Source organism: Schistocerca americana, chromosome 2, assembly GCF_021461395.2.
Source record: "Schistocerca americana isolate TAMUIC-IGC-003095 chromosome 2, iqSchAmer2.1, whole genome shotgun sequence".
NCBI classification, from domain to species: domain Eukaryota; kingdom Metazoa; phylum Arthropoda; class Insecta; order Orthoptera; family Acrididae; genus Schistocerca; species Schistocerca americana.
Genome location: NC_060120.1, coordinates 1083524507 through 1083543421, shown reverse-complemented (window position 1 = coordinate 1083543421; position 18915 = coordinate 1083524507). Strand labels below are relative to the sequence as shown.

The following is an 18915-nucleotide window of genomic DNA, read 5'->3' as shown; positions in this document are numbered from 1 at the left end:
AGAGAAGGAAACATAGTAGGTGAATATGGAAATGAAAGAGGAAGCCGTCTGGTTGAATTTTGCACAGAGCATAACTTAATCATAGCTAACACTTGGTTCAAGAATCATAAAAGAAGGTTGTATACATGGAAGAATCCTGGAGATACTAAAAGGTATCAGATAGATTATATAATGGTAATACAGAGATTTAGGAACCAGGTTTTAAATTGTAGGGCATTTCCAGAGGCAGATGTGGACTCTGACCACAATCTATTGGTTATAAACTGTAGATTAAAACTGAAGAAATTGGAAGAAGGTGGGAATTTAAGGAGATGGGACCTGGACAAACTGACTAAACCAGAGGTTGCACAGAGTTTCAGTGAGATCATAAGGGAACAATTGACAGGAATGGGGGAAAGAAATGCAGTAGAAGAAGAATTGGTAGCTCTGAGGGATGAAGTAGTGAAGGCAGCAGAGGATCAAGTAGGTAAAAAGACGAGGGCTAGTAAAAATCCTTGGGTAACAGAAGATATATTGAATTTAATTGATGAAAGGAGAAAATATAAAAATGCAGTAAATGAAGCAGGCAAAAAGGAATAGAAACGTCTCAAAAATGAGATCGACAGGAAGTGCAAAATGGCTAAGCAGGCATGGCTAGAGGACAAATGTAAGGATGTAGAGGCTTATCTCACTAGGGGTAAGATAGATACTGCCTACAGGAAAATTAAAGAGACCTTTGGAGAAAAGAGAGCAACTTGTATGAATATCAAGAGCTCAGATGGAAATCCAGTTCTAAGCAAAGAGGGGAAATCAGAATGGTGGAAGAAGTATATAGAGGGTCTATACATGGATGATGTACTTGAGGACAATATTATGGAAATGGAAGAGGATGTAGATGAAGATGAAATGGGGGATACGATACTGCGTGAAGAGTTTGACAGAGCACTGAAAGACCTGAGTCGAAACAAGGCTCCGGGAGTAGACAACATTCCATTAGAACTACTGACGGCCTTGGGAGAGCCAGTCCTGACAAAACTCTACCATCTGGTGAGCAAGATGTACGAGACAGGCAAAATACCCTCAGACTTCAAGAAGAATATAATAATTCCAATCCCAAAACAAGCAGGTGTTGCCAGATGTGAAAATTACCGAACAATCAGTTTAATAAGTCACAGCTGCAAAATACTAACGTCAATTATTTACAGATGAATGGAAAAACTGGTAGAAGCAGACCTCGGGGAAGATCAGTTTGGATTACTTAGAAATGTTGGAACATGTGAGGCAATACTGACCTTATGACTTATCTTAGAAGGAAGATTAAGGAATGGCAAACCTTCATTTCTAACATTTGTAGACTTAGAGAAAGCATTTGACAATGTTGACTGGAATACTCTCTTTCAAATTCTAAAGGTGGCAGGGGTAAAATACAGGGATCGAAAGGCTATTTACAATTTGTACAGAACCCAGATGGCAGTATAAGTGTCGAGGGACATGAAGGGGAAGCAGTGGTTGGGAAGGGAGTGAGACAGTGGTGCAGCCTCTCCCCAATGTTATTCAATCTGTATATTGAGCAAGCAGTAAAGGAAATAAAAGAAAAATTCGGAGTAGGTATTAAAATCCATGAAGAAGAAAGAAAAACTTTGAGGTTGGCCGATGACATTGTAATTCTGTCAGAGACTGCAAAGGACTTGGAAGAGCAGTTGAACGGAATGGACAGTATCTTGAAAGGAGGATATAAGATGAACATCAACAAAAGCAAAACGAGGATAGTGGAATGTAGTCTAATTAAGTCAGGTGATGCTGAGGGAATTAGATTAGGAAATGAGACACTTAAAGTAGTAAAGGAGTTTTGCTATTTGGGGAGCAAAATAACTGATGATGGTCGATGTAGAGAGGAAATTAAATGTAGACTGGCAATGGCAAGAAAAGCGTTTCTGAAGAAAAGAAATTTGTTAACATCGAGTATAGATTTAAGTGTCAGGAAGTCGTTTCTGAACGTATTTGTATGGAGTGTAGCCATGTATGGAAGTGAAACATGGACAATAAATAGTTTGGACAAGAAGAGAATCAAAGCTTTTGAAATGTGGTGCTACAGAAGAATGTTGAAGATTAGGTTGGTAGATCATGTAACTAATGAGGAGGTATTGAATAGGATTGTGGAGAAGAGACGTTTGTGGCACAACTTGACTAGAAGAAGGGATCGGTTGGTAGGACATGTCCTGAGGCATCAAGAGATCACAAATTTAGCATTGGAGGGCAGTGTGGAGGGTAAAAATTGTAGAGGGAGACCAAGAGATGAATACACTAAGCAGATTCAGAAAATGTAGGTTGCAGTAGGTACTGGGAGATGAAGGAGCTTGCACAGGATAGGGTAGCATGGAGAGCTGCATCAAACCAGTCTCAGAACTGAAGACCACAACAACAACAACAACACATAACTTCCCTGAAAGGTAAGAAGTACAATTGACAGACAACACAGAATCAGAATCTGCGTCATGTGCATGAACATCATGTATGTGGTCGGATTTGCAAACGGATGACACATGACCCTTTTTTTGTATTTGTGACACATGGCCCAATGGTGTGGACAATCTTCTCATGAATGTTTTGTAAAACACCGCAGACATGAAGGAAGTTGCCATGGGTTTTGCTGCAGCTTCTTAGAGGTTTGTTTACGGTTCGGCCGAGGCTGCGCTTGGGAGTCTACTGCGCCCACATCGGCCGTTGGGGACACGCCACCCGCTTCGTCATCATCGCACAGAGGTTGTATTTCCCCGATGTCGCCCCATGCCTCTATTTGCGCTCCAGCGGTGCGAGAAATTTCAAAAGACTGAGTTGGATTTGCCAACTGAAGGGCACATTGCCTAACTTCTTTGTCAGGCGCCGATCAGATAATAGCATCCTGTACCATGGAATCGGCATAGGATTCTTTGTGAACTTCAGTAACAAACTGACACTTTCTACTAAGGCCGTGAAGTTCAGCAGCCCAAGCATGATAGGATTGATTCGGTTGTTTTTTACGATGATAAAAGGCAACACGAGAGGCTACCGCATGCGTTTGCTTTTGAAAATAGACAGACAGAAGTGAGCACATTTCAGCAAAGGACAAAGACGCAGGATCTTCCAAAGGAGCCAATTGTGACAACAACCGATACATTTGAGGTGAAATCCATGAAAGGAACAGAGACTTACATGTTTGTTCGTCTGCGACATGAAATGCCAAGAAGTGCTGTCGAAGACATTTCTCGTAATCAGACCAGTGTTCCACCGTCTTGTCGTAAGGAGGTAGAGAGAACGATGAGAGACGCCCCTTGTTTGATGCCATGATGAAATCATGAATCACATTTGTGAGAGGCATTTGCTGTTCTGTGAGACCTTGCAATAGTTGCTGTAAAGTAGCCATGGAAACACTTGGGTCAACGATGGAAAAGAAAAATCACTACCTCATCGTCAATTGTTATAACTTCAAGCTGAACAAATATATTTCAAGGAAGACACAATATATGAAAGTCACAGATCAAGTAAACAGAGTAAGACGTGTGTACACTTTAACAGTCAAATCATAACTGAGTCCGAGTCTAGTGGCCGCTGGCTGGCTGGCCGCTTAGGTGGCGCTGCTGCTGCGTGGCTGGCAGACAGCGCCGCATGTAGAGGATGCGCGTAACTGCACGGCGGCACTTTGATAGATCGGCAAGTCACAACAAGCTGGGCCTCCTTTGAAAACTGGCTGAAAATTGGTATTGAAAGTAGGGTATTGTCAATAATGTAGTCCACAACAGAACTTGTTTTTCATACACTTTTATGACACTTGAGTGTGATCCAAGCTATTTCTTATGGCCAGTTTGGGTCTCTTACACTTCAGTTCAGAACAGATAAACAGACAGCTAAATACTACATATGACTGATATTCTACAAAATAGCTAGAGTGCAGTAACTTACCACTGACAATTAATCATAAATGTCTTCCTGTGGTAAATTAGGAGTCAAAACAGTCACTTAATAGGTCACTCAATACACTAGCCTTCTGTACTAGTGAACATATAGCACAACGTGCACAGTAAGTATCGGTTTTCATCAGCAACATTATTCATGAACTAACACTATTGCTACAGTTTATTATTGAAGATTAATACTGGCAATGAGAATAACTACAAGTTCACACCCAAATTAATTGTTTATTATTCACTGAATCACAGACTAATAAGCAGCAGGAAGCAGGACATGAAACATGTCATGAACACTGTACACATTTTGGTTTAACATATCGACCAGCCTGACAGTGATGAATTTTCCATATAGGCAGACATAGGTGTTACTCCACTACAGACTCACTGTAGAATGCATCCTTCACAGTAATGGTTGGCCTTATAAAGAGGTGCATAAGAATAAACTGTTATTTTGGACACCACATAACACTTTAAAATTTGGCTAGGCCAGAACATACGATTTCATATCCAGAAGAAGAGGAGGAGGCCTTTCAAATAACACACTTTAATCCTAAAACAAATAATTTCTAGTAGGCTTGAACTTTAAAAAGTATACAGTTTTAGGGAATTATAAATTTAGAACATTTCATCAAAGGAATTGTGCCATCAAAAACTAATTATACATTATCATCATTGGTCTAAAAACTACACACTCTCATTTGTTGGGTAGATGTTTGGCAACCCCAGGGTTCCTGAGCTGGGGCCAGTAAGTATTGACAGTCTTCTGTCACTGTAAGCTCTTCATGTGCTTCAGCAACTACTGTGCAGTGCAGCAGTGGGATGCTGTCACAGGAAACAGGGATCTTGGCTTACCGCCTGGATCGCAAGGATGGTAAAAGCCTCTGTAAAAGAAAATCCTAAATCTCAAGATGTGATGTGTGCCAATGAGATGCATGGCTGTTAAGGTGGAACAGTCATTATTGGGCAAACTCTGGGGAACCTGCTGCACCTCAGTTGTATAAGGCTTATCTGGACATGTCAGGCTCTGTCTAGGTAGACTTTTATTTTCCTGGCTGCTCGTGGGACCATGATGAAATCCTTGAAATTATGCCCTCCTCCTCCCAGCAGTAAGGGTAGGCCACTAATTCATACAATCATTCAAACAAGATCAAGTAGCCTGTCCTCCTGACACAGGAGTTAATTTTAAAAGTTTTGGGTCTTGTAACAGAACACATGCTAGTAATCAGAATGTTTTTTTGATAGTGAAAAGGAAAGTGGAAAAGTTCAAGAAAGATTCAACTTTCTATAATCAAGAAGTCTTTGAGGGATTGCTGGCACTTAAAAATCAGTTAAGCAGTTGCATAATGGGACACCATTGGTAGAAACTTCTAGTCCCCAACAAATTAAGAACCTCCAGAAAGCTGAAAGCCTAGGAGAATCTGCCTAAAAACTGAGCTACATACCATCTTGAATTACAGCGAAGGTGTTGTGACATGCAGGCATCTGGCAGATATTGGTGAGTAGGAATTGAAAGTGAGTGGGCTCCAGAAGGCATAGTCGATGTGCAAAACACCATCAAGAGGGTGGCTGGAGATCTTGTAAAATCTGGCACCTTTCTCCTGACATTCAACAGCACGAGACATCCTGAGCATGGTGAGGCAGGTTTCCTTCCCCTAAGTGTGCATTTTTAGGTCCCCAAACCAATGCACCATTTCATTGTGAGCTCCATTAAGTTTCTTGGTATATAACTTGGTTCTTTAGGAGCAAGTCAGAGATTTCTCATTTTTGAGATGAGAGGCTAAAACTTATGTAAATTGTTTTTGCACATTTTTGGTGAGATTATTCTTACTGAACCATATGCTCAGTGATGACATAAGTGGTTTAAACTTTTGATCATGGTCAGCTTTGTCTGTGCCTGTTACCAGAATACTTGGGTCACCTGCAAATCGTGTAGTATCTGAAGTAAGCTTCATGTTTATGTCATCAGTATATAACAGAAACAGTATGGATCCCAGTACTGAGCCTTGTGGTACGCCATATCTAACAGCCGTTTTCTCAGAGGAGTGCATTGTACACTGACGAACATTAGTGTCCTTTTTTTCAAATTTCATTTCAACTTTTTGTGCTATGCTTGATAGATACAATTCTAACCATTGGTCTGCAGTTCCTCTCACATCTTTATTAGCTAACGAGTACAGCATGGTTGATAATGTCAAAATCTTTATATATATATATAAGAGGGAAACATTCCACGTAGGAAAAATATATCTAAAAACAAAGATGATGAGACTTACCAAACAAAAGCACTGGCAGGTCGATAGACACACAAACATACACACAAAATTCAAGCTTTCGCAACCAACGGCTGATTCGTCAGGAAAGAGGGAAGGAGATGGAAAGACGAAAGGATGTGGGTTTTAAGGTAGAGGGTAAGGAGTCATTCCAATCCCGGGAGCGGAAAGACTTACCTTAGGGGGAAAAAAGGACGGGTATACACTCGCGCGCGCGCGCTCGCGCGCGCGCGCACACACACACACACACACACACACACACACACACACACACACATACACACACATCCATCCACACATATTCAGACACAAGCAGACATATTAAAAGTTTTAATATGTCTGCTTGTGTCTGTATATGTGTGGATGGATATATGTGTGTGTGCGCGAGTGTATACCCGTCCTTTTTTCCCCCTAAGGTAAGTCTTTCCGCTCCCGGGATTGGAATGACTCCTTACCATCTCCCTTAAAACCCACATCCTTTCGTCTTTCCCTCTCCTTCCCTCTTTCCTAAGGTAAGTCTTTCCACTCCCGGGATTGGAATGACTCCTTACCCTCTCCCTTAAAACCCACATCCTTTCATCTTTCCCTCTCCTTCCCTCTTTCCTGATGAGGCAACAGTTTGTTGCGAAAGCTTGAATTTTGTGTGTATGTTTGTGTTTGTTTGTGTGTCTATCGACCTGCCAGCACTTTCGTTTGGTAAGTCACATCATCTTTGTTTTTAGATATATTTTTCCCATGTGGAATGTTTCCCTCTATCTAATCTAGTGTAGAACAATTTCTCCAATATTTTTGAAAATGTGCTGAGTTGTGCTACTGGACCGTAATTAGCTACATCATTTTCTAGTTCCTTTTCGTGGAGTGGGGGGTAACTTTAGCAATCTTTAGGAGATAAGGGAAAACTCCATTACTAAAAGGTGCTTTAGTTATAACAGTTAATGGTTCTACAATACATTCTCCAGAATTATTTACAATAAAATCTGGTATGTTGCCACTGCCATTGTAGTATTTATTTTTTAGTGTTTTTATAAGTGTGAGCACTTCAGAGTTTGAGGCTTTGTGGAAAAACAGTGATTCTTTAATGTTTCTACATGTGTTAGATGTTGAGTACTGGCTCTATCACAGTTCTTATTTATCAGGAAGAAAATTGAGAGCAAATGATGAAGCTGATATTAATGGTTAAAATTATGTGGCAAAGGGAAGGGATTAAAATTTACATTTAAATTAATTAACTGAATAAAAATTATGATCTAAGATTTAAAAATAAAAAAATATATGTATCTGATGAGATTTGAACCCGCAACCAACTACATGTCAAACTTTTATTCTATCCATTACACCATGGAACTAACTACATCATTCAGCTTTTTTTAATGGTATTAATTTGTCACACAAAATTCCAAATTTTTCTTTCATCAATTACTTCCAAATGAGGGTCCACCAGGGTGAATGGCTGCAGTGTGTGCTACATGGGATCTTAACTGTATCAGTGTATCAGTAGTTTCAAAACGTCTATCACAATCCTGTGGACTTCTCCTTGTGAACAATAAACTGTAGCAAAACAATTAAGTGTAGCAAAATACAATGTCAATAAGAATTTAGCAACTTTAACTATTCATTGTGTATGCATTACGTGTACTACTGAAAACAGAAAAGAAAAAAAAAAATATCTATATTTAAGGAGTGGGACTATGTTGAGTAGAGCTGTCCCACCTTGCCTTCTTGTGACTCTCAGCTGGCACGCAATGTTATAAGACACATTCTGTTCCCTCTTAAGGTGTGCCTAATCATCACATTATCACTGACAACTTACAGTTTCATAATATGAAAGTTATTTATGTTCAAAAACACATTTCATGGGCTCATGTTGCAGATGACATATTGTATGAGAAAATAGCATGTTGACAAAATTAATGTCGTGTAAGGAACAGATAGAGGAAAAGGCATCACATTGAAACACATACATGACCATACTATTAATCATATAAACATTTAAAAAGAATTTACCTTTACTCTGTAACAAACTGCATTTAACACCAAAAAATACACAAAACTTTTTAATTGTGTGATTTGAAACAGTGTGCAACATTAAATCTGATAACTAGTTTGGCTATTTATACAACCATCTTCAGGTCAATCATGGTAGTGAAATAGTGTCAATGTATATTTATATCAATATAATAGAGGGAAACATTCCACGTGGGAAAAATTATATATAAAAACAAAGATGAGGTGACTTACCGAACGAAAGCGCTGGCAGGTCGATAGACACACAAACAAACACAAACATACACACAAAATTCAAGCTTTTGCAACAAACTGTTGCCTCATCAGGAAAGAGGGAAGGAGAGGGGAAGACGAAAGGAAGTGGGTTTTAAGGGAGAGGGTAAGGAGTCATTCCAATCCCGGGAGCGGAAAGACTTACCTTAGGGGGAAGAAAGGACAGGTATACACTCGCACACATGCACATATCCATCCACACATACAGACACAAGCAGACATATTTCAATATGAAATATGTCTGCTTGTGTCTGTATGTGTGGATGGATATGTGCGTGTGTGCGAGTGTATACCTGTCCTTTTTTCCCCCTAAGGTAAGTCTTTCCGCTCCCGGGATTGGAATGATTCCTTACCCTCTCCCTTAAAACCCACTTCCTTTCGTCTTCCCCTCTCCTTCCCTCTTTCCTGATGAGGCAACAGTTTGTTGCGAAAGCTTGAATTTTGTGTGTATGTTTGTGTTTGTTTGTGTGTCTATCGACCTGCCAGCGCTTTCGTTCGGTAAGTCACCTCATCTTTGTTTTTATGTATATTTATATCTGATGATATATCTCAGTACATTCTCATATAAGAAAGAACTTCAGTATGAGAATCTACAAAGATATGCAGATGTCACGACGTAACTTTACTGTATATGTTGACACCATGTCTTCACCATGATTAATCTGGGGATAGTGATATGAACAGCTGAAACTAGTTATGAAATTTAATGTTGAATATGGTATGAGATCTGTAGACAGTGAACAATTTTTGTGTGAAATATTTAAAAAAATTTTAAGAATATATAGGCTAACTGCCGGCTGGGTTGGCCGAGCGGTTCTAGGCGCTACAGTCTGGAACCGTGCGACCGCTACGGTCGCAGGTTCGAATCCTGCTTTGGGCATGGATGTGTGTGATGTCCTTAGGTTAGTTAGGTTTAATTAGTTCTAAGTTCTAGGGGACTGATGACCTCAGAAGTTAAGTCCCATAGTGCTCAGAGCCATTTGAACCATAGGCTAACTTTCTTGCAATTTTCTGATAGTCAGGTATTACTGCATTTAATATGATAAAAAAACAACCACATGATTGTGAAATTATCTCCAAATCAAAGATCAAATCACATTCACGCACTACAATTTGTGAATATAGGATGTTGTTTAATTTCTATTAAGCAGAAATGATTTATTTATTTTGGTTTCATTTATTTATTCATTCAGGAGTCGTCTGAAAATGATAGAAGGTTTGTCAATAAAATGTAATGAAATTAAATAGCTGAAGTGTTGCTTATTTTGCCTTAAAAATTTTTTTTCCAAAAATTTTGTGTTCACCATCTTAACATTTGCTATTTGGTTAGATTTACTCTTGAAAAAAATTTCATCTCAGTAGGATTACATTAACCCCTGCCAACTAGAGGAAAATAATTTAATTTCGAGAATTTTAGGTTTTTCAGTTTTTAGCCATTGTAAAAGTTATTGAGGTCTGTATAAAATCAAAATTAAATAGCATTCAATTTCTAGACGGCTGTTTATATTCTCAAGGATGTTTTCAGTTTCTTGCAATAAGGGTATAGTTGTACAGTTGATGATGTTCTTCAACACAACACAATATAAATTCCATTTGATCCTCACCTAGCCAGTAGTCCATGATAATCTTGTGTCAATTTAACACACATTTCAACAGAGTCGTTAAGAGCTTTTAACTCCTTCACTATCCTTTTGTGTCTAAATATGAAGTGCTGGTTGTCCATATCAAAGGGCATTCTTGAATAAAACCAGTGTCTATAATCTTCAGGCAAGCCAACAGATCATTGCTCTTGCTTGGCACGAAGTTGTCTCTTTTCTCTGATATGAAATTGTGTTAGGGGATGGAAATTAACAACTAAAAATCTATAATTAATGATAATCAGAATAATGTTAAACTTACCATTTAATTGACCATCCAGTTCTCCACAAAAAAGGAATTATCTGCTTTAAATTTGTAGATTCTCTTTGTCTAAATTTGCTACCATTTTGACTCTGGTCTGTAAATCTACTTCTCATCAAAGAGCAATAACAGAGAGAACTGTTCAAATAAATACAATAATAGGTGACTTTGGAGTCTGGAATCTACCTTTTCATATGATTTCAGATCTTTTATGAAGCAGAGATCCAGATGAATAGCTTTCACAGCTCCACTGTACTGAAGCCACAGATTGGTATAAACAATTACAATGAAACAAGAGACATCTCCCAGTACATTCTGATTTTCAATAAATATTCAATTTGTGTTCTGAGAAGAAACTTTTTTAAGCAATAAAGTGTCCTTGCAACATGTCTTGTTCGATGTGTTGCGCCAGGAGGGTGTAATTTACGTCCCCCTCCCCCCCTCCCCCGCCCCCCCCACCCTCTCCACCGAGTATCTTCCCAAAAAACATTACACAGACCTCTACGAGTTCACGATATCACCTCTCACTGCCGGTTAATCTAATTCACTTCCAAAAAGTCTAACATCTCCTTAATTTTTGCCTTGTTAAGAACAAATCTACAATCTTTTTCCCAGTGTGAAAATTACCGACATTGATACTTTTCCAGTTTTCTCTCAAATATAGAAAAACTGGTGCATCAGGACTGCTTGTTACATCCTGACACTTTACATTCAAATACACTTTTGGAAATAAGTTTATATATTTGATGACAACATGGGAAATACAACTACTGCCTGTCCTCACTGTGTTCACATAAGATGCATACCCCATCAGGATAGACAGTGTTTGAGACAGTCGTGCCACTGCAGAGATTCTGTACATTTTTGTCAATACCCCAGTATGTTAATGCATTTTAAACAGCATTTGCTTGTTCTTTACCAGAACTATTCTGTAATTTTCAGACCCCAATGAGCTGTTCACTGTACAATTTTCGGGTCGCTAACCATTTGTACAGCTAATCTATAATTACGTTCACAATTTGTGAATACAGTTTTTCAATTTAATTGGCTGTAGATCATCAGCAGTGTCTGAAGGACATTGTGTAGCACTATTCAGACAGTGCAAAATACAGATATTGCAAACCTGAATGTTTAGGAAGTTAATACTGATTTCACCATCAAGACCTGTAGCCTTCAGATGTTGTTATTTAATTTGGGGGCTGTGACTCTTTCTAGGACTTCAGTTAATTTGTTGGAGAAAGAGTTCAGATTACCATTAGGTAAACAAACAGAGTAATTAACTTTTCATGGATATCTAACTTTGTTCATTTAATGGCTGCCAATTCAAAATATTTATCTACAATAATTGTGTGTAGATCTTCTCTAAGTTTAATCTGTATGCCACTTCTGATAGAAATAGTAAATCCCCGCACTTTTTTAATGTAGCTCTGCAGTAGCAATTTGCACACTCATATGATAGCAAAATATGCTGGATTTCGCTCTCACTGCACTGGTGATCTGTGATGCGTACCATTGCGCTATCCAAAGACTGTTACTTAACTTCAAGCTGATGCACTTTATTTGCATGTTTTGGTGGAGCATAAATATTCTGAGCAAATTTCTTTTGTGTTGGTTTGCATGATTTTTCCCCCTCTGCCAACTGGTGGGTGTGCACCCCAGTGTTAGACATTATGTTCAGTGTACATGTTGAAGAAATTTCTATACTGATTGAGACACTTTTTAATGGAGTGGAACCTATTCTCATGATTTATCCTAAAAAGACCTAGTTCTCCTATCTATGATGACAGGCATTTTACCATTTGTGTCTCCACACACACCTGTTCTGCTCTCATTAATTACCACTCCCATTCCAGTCGTGTTGACATGTAGACCATGCCTCATATAGCTGCATCTCCTGATAGTGTACAATAGGTTGATAGGAGGCCATCTGGAAAACTGTTTGCATAAACAAAATGAAAAATGTCATATGGCATGGCAGCCTGGTGCAAGTATTTCATTGGATGCCACTTGGGTGACTTGCGCAAAATCCACAATAGAGTTGTCCAGTTGAATCTTTGTAATTGTTAACATTACTACCACTATTACTCCAGCAGAGTTAAATAAGTGACTCTGCACTTGGAAACTCTTGATCCTGAAAATGTTCACAGGTTTTTGTTTGGTATGTAGAGGAAATTATCCTTGTCTTTTAGATAATTTAATGGTTAAGAACATTTCTTACTACTTTTCTTAATTATTTGGGCCTTCAGCATGTAGTAATTGTTATTACATTTGATGTCATCACAATTTCAATAGATCATATTTCAGAATATTTTATTTAATGTATATCCACGTTCTGTTCCAGCTGGTGGAGGTACTCTACGGCGTTTTCATGGCATCTGAAGTTGCTTATTACACATACATTTATGCTAAGGTTGATCGTGTCCATTACCAGAAAGTCACTAGCCACACAAGAAGTGCCTACCTCACAGGGAGATTTACTTCATCAGTAGTCAGCCAGATATTGGTCTCTACTGGCACAATGAATTATTTTGAACTCAATCATCTCACTGTTGGTGGTAAGACAGACATTCTATTTTGAACACACACAATAATAATAATAATAATAATAATAAAATTTTATTGTCATTCAGCTGATTACAGCAATAGACAAAGTCAAGAGCATATATTTCTACGTAAACTACTATTTTGTTGTAAATTGGTTTACATAAAATAGGTACACATTGGAATACAGTATTTTCATCTTCAAAAAATTCATCAATGGTGTAAATCGGATTGTTCACTAGTAGCTTGTATAATTTAGCTTTAAAAATATTTACAGGCAGTTCTTTAAAGTCAGCACTTAGTCTATTAAACATCCTTAGTCCAAGAACTAGGCAGGAGTTCTGCAATTTTGATAATCTATGATATGGCACGTCTACAGATGTTCTGTTTCTAGTAATATGGCGATGAATATCACTTCTCAACACAAAATTAGACATTGTTTCTAATATACAATAAAACATTGTAGATGAGTAAGTTTACTACTATCGTGATCTGTTGTTTAATACATGCAGCATTCAATGATAAAGAATGAGTAATCAAACAGCAACTCAAGTATCTTATGAATTTTCAATACACAATTATGGGTATGATAGATTGCTACTCACCCTAAAGGTGGCTTGTAGAGCTGCAGCAGGCGCAGTGAAGAGTCTGTTACACACACACACACACACACACACACACACACACACACATACACGACCGCTATCAGAGATAGTGGTCAAGTGCTGCTCGGGCTACAGCAGCCAGAGACAGCAGTCATATGTGTGTGAGGTGTGCTTGCTTGTATGAATGCATGCATGCTTTTCTATTCATTTCCTGATTAAGGCTTTAGCCAAAAGCTTAATGTGTAACGGTCTTTTCATTGTGCCTGTCTGCGACTCAACATGTCATCTTTAGGGTGAGTAGCAATCTATCCTTTCCATAATTGTTGATATTTCAACCGGCAGTTGCATTTTAGATAAATGAAGAGGTTTATGTAGCCACCTTATCATATTGAATATCATCATTTGTGCAAAGTCAAAATGTGAATATGTCTTACCCTGTTCATAGATTATCCACCTTCAAGATGCCATGTGTTGTTCCAGTATGGAAATCAGCACTACTAATTACAGAACAAACCTACTTACCAATTATGCATCACAAAGTATGGCTGATCCACAGAATAATTTAAAAATATGGCTAAATTTTGAGCTTTTAGAATTTTCTAAAATTCCATCTTTTAGTTTGAAATACGGGAGCAAGCTGCAGATGAAATGGGAACGTTACTTGAAGAATGGGGTTGAAAACATAGAGGCTTTGAAGTAACAATCAGTAAATGCCTAGATCCAAATTAATTTAGTGTAATTTAGTGTAAACTTCCATGTGCATTTCACAAATTAACATTACATTCAGTATTTAATTATCCTCCCAACCTGGTACAAAAGCAGATCTGTGCCTTATCTTTCCAGTCTCCCACCACCTTCCCAAGTCCCACCATCTGGCCACAGAGGAGCATTCCTCTCTTAGCTCAGTATTACCCAGGACTGGAGCAACTGAATTACATTGTCCACCAGGGTTTTGACTAACTCTTGTCCTGCCCTGAAATGAGAAATGTCCTGGTGACTATCTTTCTCACCTCTCCCACAGTGGTATTCCACTGTCCACCGAATCTTCAAAAGATACTCATCAATCCCTATGCTCCCAACCTCCCTTACCTCAAGGCCCATGCCCCTGTTTTAGACCTGTCGTACACATCCTCCCACCACCATCTACTCCAGCCCGGTCACTAACATCACCTATCCCATCAAAGGCAGGGCTACCTGTGAAACCAGTCATGTGATCCACATGCACCCACTGTGCTACATTATATGTGGGCATGACAACCAACAAGCTGTCTGTCTCTATAAATGGCCATGCAGGTGGGAACTTTCCCTCCAATAAATCCTACATTCCCATAACCCTCCTGGCCTCAACCTTCGTTAGTCACTGCCCTCACCCATCCAGCCTGCTCTCTCCCTGTTCCCATTCCAGAACTACACAGCCCTCATTCCACAATTGCACCTAGTCTTTTTACTTTTTTCCTTTTCTGCTACCCCTGTCTCCCTCACCTCTCCCCTGCCCACTGTCTAACCTGCAGCACTTCACTGTCTGTCACCCCTACTCTACTATCCCACCCCCTTCCCATCCCAGCCTCCTCCTTACCCCCACCTATTCATCACTCCCATCATGCACTGGTGCTGCTGTTCACAGTGTGGTTTCAGTTGTGTGTGCGGGCGCGCATGTGCACGCACGTGTAGTCTATTGTTGACCAAAAGCTTTATTTGTGACAGTCTTTTTGTTGTACCTATCTGCAACTCAGCATCTCTGCTATATGGTGAGTACCAACTTTTCTTTTCATTGTTACAGTTCATCCTGGATTTTTCTTTGTTTGATTTATGTTCAATATTTTTATTAATGTTAATACTAACCAAATGTTTATAATCTCCTGTAAACTGACTTGTCCACATTGTTGTCATAAAATAATTTTCAAATGATCTATGGAACATGTTCGTAACTAACTAACTAACTAACTCATACTATTAGAAGTGGTATGCCGCCTGTAAGCACTTTGAGTTGGCAGTTCACATCTATGTATAACTACTTATCTCCCTTCAAACTGACTGGGCATGTGTGGTGGAGGGTGCTTCTGGTTGTACCACAATCTGTTCTCTCCCCCTCCACATTGTTCATGGCAGCTGAACGGGCATAAATTGCTCCATAGTATAATGGAGCTTTAAGTTCATATCCTGTTTGGTAAGTTAATTTTTGCAGCCAATTCATTGTGCAACTCTTACACAATGGTTCTTGTGTAATACCAAATAGATTGTAAAGGCTAAAAATGGAATTCTCACTTCCAGTTTGGAAACATTAGTGTCGTCAGGAGAAAACCACCTTTCACAATTGGTGACAGGTATCTGATCACTGTGTAACAGCAGAATGTTGAATGTTGACAGTCCTTTTTCATTTCTCCCCAGTCCATTATTAATTTATTTGTGGTCTTGCTAAGAAGAAAAAGTGTAACATGGCTTTCAGATCACTTTGTGTTCTCAGAAGTTACCCTAAATCTGGTTATGTGTGTATTGTGTGTAGATTAAATTTTTCCAGAAGGCACATGCAGGTTAATTAATGCAGGTGAAACATATATCATAACAAAACGTTGGAAAGGGAATATTGTGTTTAACAGATCTTTAAGTGCATTTTCAAATGATCTATGGAACATGTTCGTAACTAACTAACTAACTCATACTATTAGAAGTGGTATGCCGCCTCTAAGCACTTTGAGTTGGCAGTTCACATCTATCTCCCCTCAAACTGACTGGGCATGTGTGGTGGAGGGTACTTCTGGTTGTACCACAATCTGTTCTCTCCCCCTCCGCTTCTGTGGTCAATATGTAACCACATGAACTAGTGATGTCGATAGTGTAAAGGGCATCCAATATTTTCAATTTTGCCAAATAGAATCATTGAGTAGTAATGAGATTATGCAGAATTTAGTGAAGATTCATTATAGATACAGTAGCACTTCAGTTTTAGATTCTTTGATTTTATGTTTTTCACAATTTTATACCATAATCTTGTAGCCCCTGCGAAAAACCCATAAGACCAAAGCTAAAGGTTCCCTGATTTTACATTTCTTCAGAGTATGGTTCACTTTGATTCTATATTCTTATCAGAGTTTCTCTTCACTGCCTCCCATTTTCTTCCTACTGACATTGATGTGACTGAACGAGTTATAAGTGGCACAAACTAATGGTTTCCAGTGTGGGTGGTGGAGGAGTTAAGGGAATATTTTAGGCCAGTGCAAAGAGGGGAGATGCGAGAAGGAAATGCTGGTGTAATCCACGGTCAGCATCTCACAATGTTTAGCTTCACCATGCAATTATGGTTGCAACTACTGGTAGGTGGCATCAGAAATGGGAAAACAGGATAGTTGACGTGAAGTGTTCCGGACCAAGCCAATACATGACAAAGAGGCCCAGCCCCCATCTTTTCTTGTGCCACTTATAACTCAGTCTCGTCTTTTTGCATGCATTCTGATGTACTGTGTTCAGCAACAGTAATGATCATTAACCTTTTAAATACAAACATTGAGTCTCGAAGAATATGCTCAGTCAGAATAGAGGAAACATCAGCTATTTCTGACTAGTGAGCTCTTATTTGCTAGTGTCTTGTTACATCACCCAGTAGCCAATGCAACCATCACACCAGACTAACATATGCAATAAACTTACCAACCTTACCCTACAAAACATTTGAAAATCTTAAAATATACACAGGCACAGAAGTAATAAATCAAAGTCAGAATGAGAATTTATTTCTTATCCTCCTAGGTAGCAGTTTTACCAACACTCATAATGTCAACTGACATAACATAATTGCAAATTGATAAACAAACAAAGAAATTTCAAAATTTTATGTCAAATAATAGACCTATTTAAAAAATGGTTTTTTGCAACTAGTAATACTGTATGTTTCTTGTGGTTGTGGTCTTCAGTCCTGAGACTGGTTTCATGCAGCTCTCCATGCTACTCTATACTGTGCAAGCTTTGTCATCTCCCAGTACCTACTGCAACCTACATAATTCTGAATCTGCTTAGTGTATTCATCTCTTGGTCTCCCTCTACAATTTTTACTCTCCACGCTGCCCTCCAATAGTAAATTGGTGATCCCTTGATGCCTCAGAACATGTCCTACCAACCAATCCCTTTTTCTACTCAAGTTGTGCCACAAATTTCTCTTCTCCCCAATTCTACTCAATACCTCCTCATTAGTAATGTGATCTACCCATCTAATCTTCAGCATTCTTCTGTAGCACCACATTTCAAAACTTCTATTCTCTTCTTGTCGAAACTATTTATCGTCCATGTTTCACTTCCATACAAGGCTACACTCCATACAAATACTATCAGAAATGACTTCCTGACGCTTAAATCTATACTCAATGTTAACTAATTTGTCTTATTCAGAAACGCTTTTCTTGCCATTGCCAGTCTACATTTAATATCCTCTCTACTTCGACCATCATTAGTTATTTTGCTTCCCAAATAGAAAAACTCATTTACTACTTCAAGTGTCTCATTTTTTAATCTAATTCCCTCAGCATCACCCCAGTTAACTTGACTACATTCCATTATCCTCGTTTTGCTTTTGTTGATGTTCATCTTATATCCTTTCAAGACACTGCCCATTCCATGCAAGTGCTCTTCCAGGTCCTTTGCTGTCTCTGACAGAATTACAATGTCATCGGCGAACCTCAAAGTTTTTATTTCTTCTCCATGGATTTTAATTCCTACTCCAAATTTTTGTTGTGGTTCCTTTACTGCTTGCTTAATATACAGATTTAATAACATTGGAGAGAGGCTACAACCTTGTCTCACTCCCCTCCCTATCACTGCTTCCCTTTCTTGCCTGTTGACTCTTATAACTGCCATCTGGTTTCTGTACAAACTGTAAATAGCCTTTTGCTCCCTGTATTTTACCCCTGCCACCTTCAGAATTTGAAAGAGGGTAATCAAGTCAACATTGTCACAAGCTTTCTCTAAGTCTACAAATTTTAGAAACATAGGTTTGCCTTTCCTTAATCTATTTTCTAAGATAGGTCATAGGGTCAGTATTGCCTCACTTGTTCCAACAATTCTACGGAATCCAAACTGATCTTCTCTGAGGTCGGCTTCTACCAGTTTTTCCATTCATCTCTAAAGAATTCGTGTTAGCATTTTGCAGCCGTGACTTATTAAACTGATAGTTCAGTAATTTTCACATCTGTCAACACCTGCTTTCTTTGGGATTAGAATTATTATATTCTTCTTGAAGTCTGAGGGTATTTCTCCGGTCTCGTACATCTTTCTCACCAGATGGAAAAGTTTCGTCAGGGCTGAATCTCCCGAGACTATCAGTAGTTCTAATGGAATGTTGTCTACTCCCGGGGTCTTGTTACGATTTAGATCTTTTAGTGCTCTGTCAAACTTGTCACACAGTATCAT

General features: G+C 38.8%; 1 protein-coding gene across 6 annotated transcripts in view; it reads left to right on the top strand.

Annotated features, from left to right (window-relative positions):
• The window catches only part of LOC124596484 (thiamine transporter 1-like), a 611894-nt gene that overhangs the window by 310357 nt on the left and 282622 nt on the right, over positions 1-18915 (top strand). For all 6 annotated transcript variants that reach the window (XM_047135630.1, XM_047135633.1, XM_047135629.1 and 3 more), the window contains exon 4: positions 12714-12927. In XM_047135630.1, the coding sequence (XP_046991586.1) occupies positions 12714-12927 (214 nt within the window). The remainder of the gene's footprint in view (positions 1-12713; positions 12928-18915) is intronic.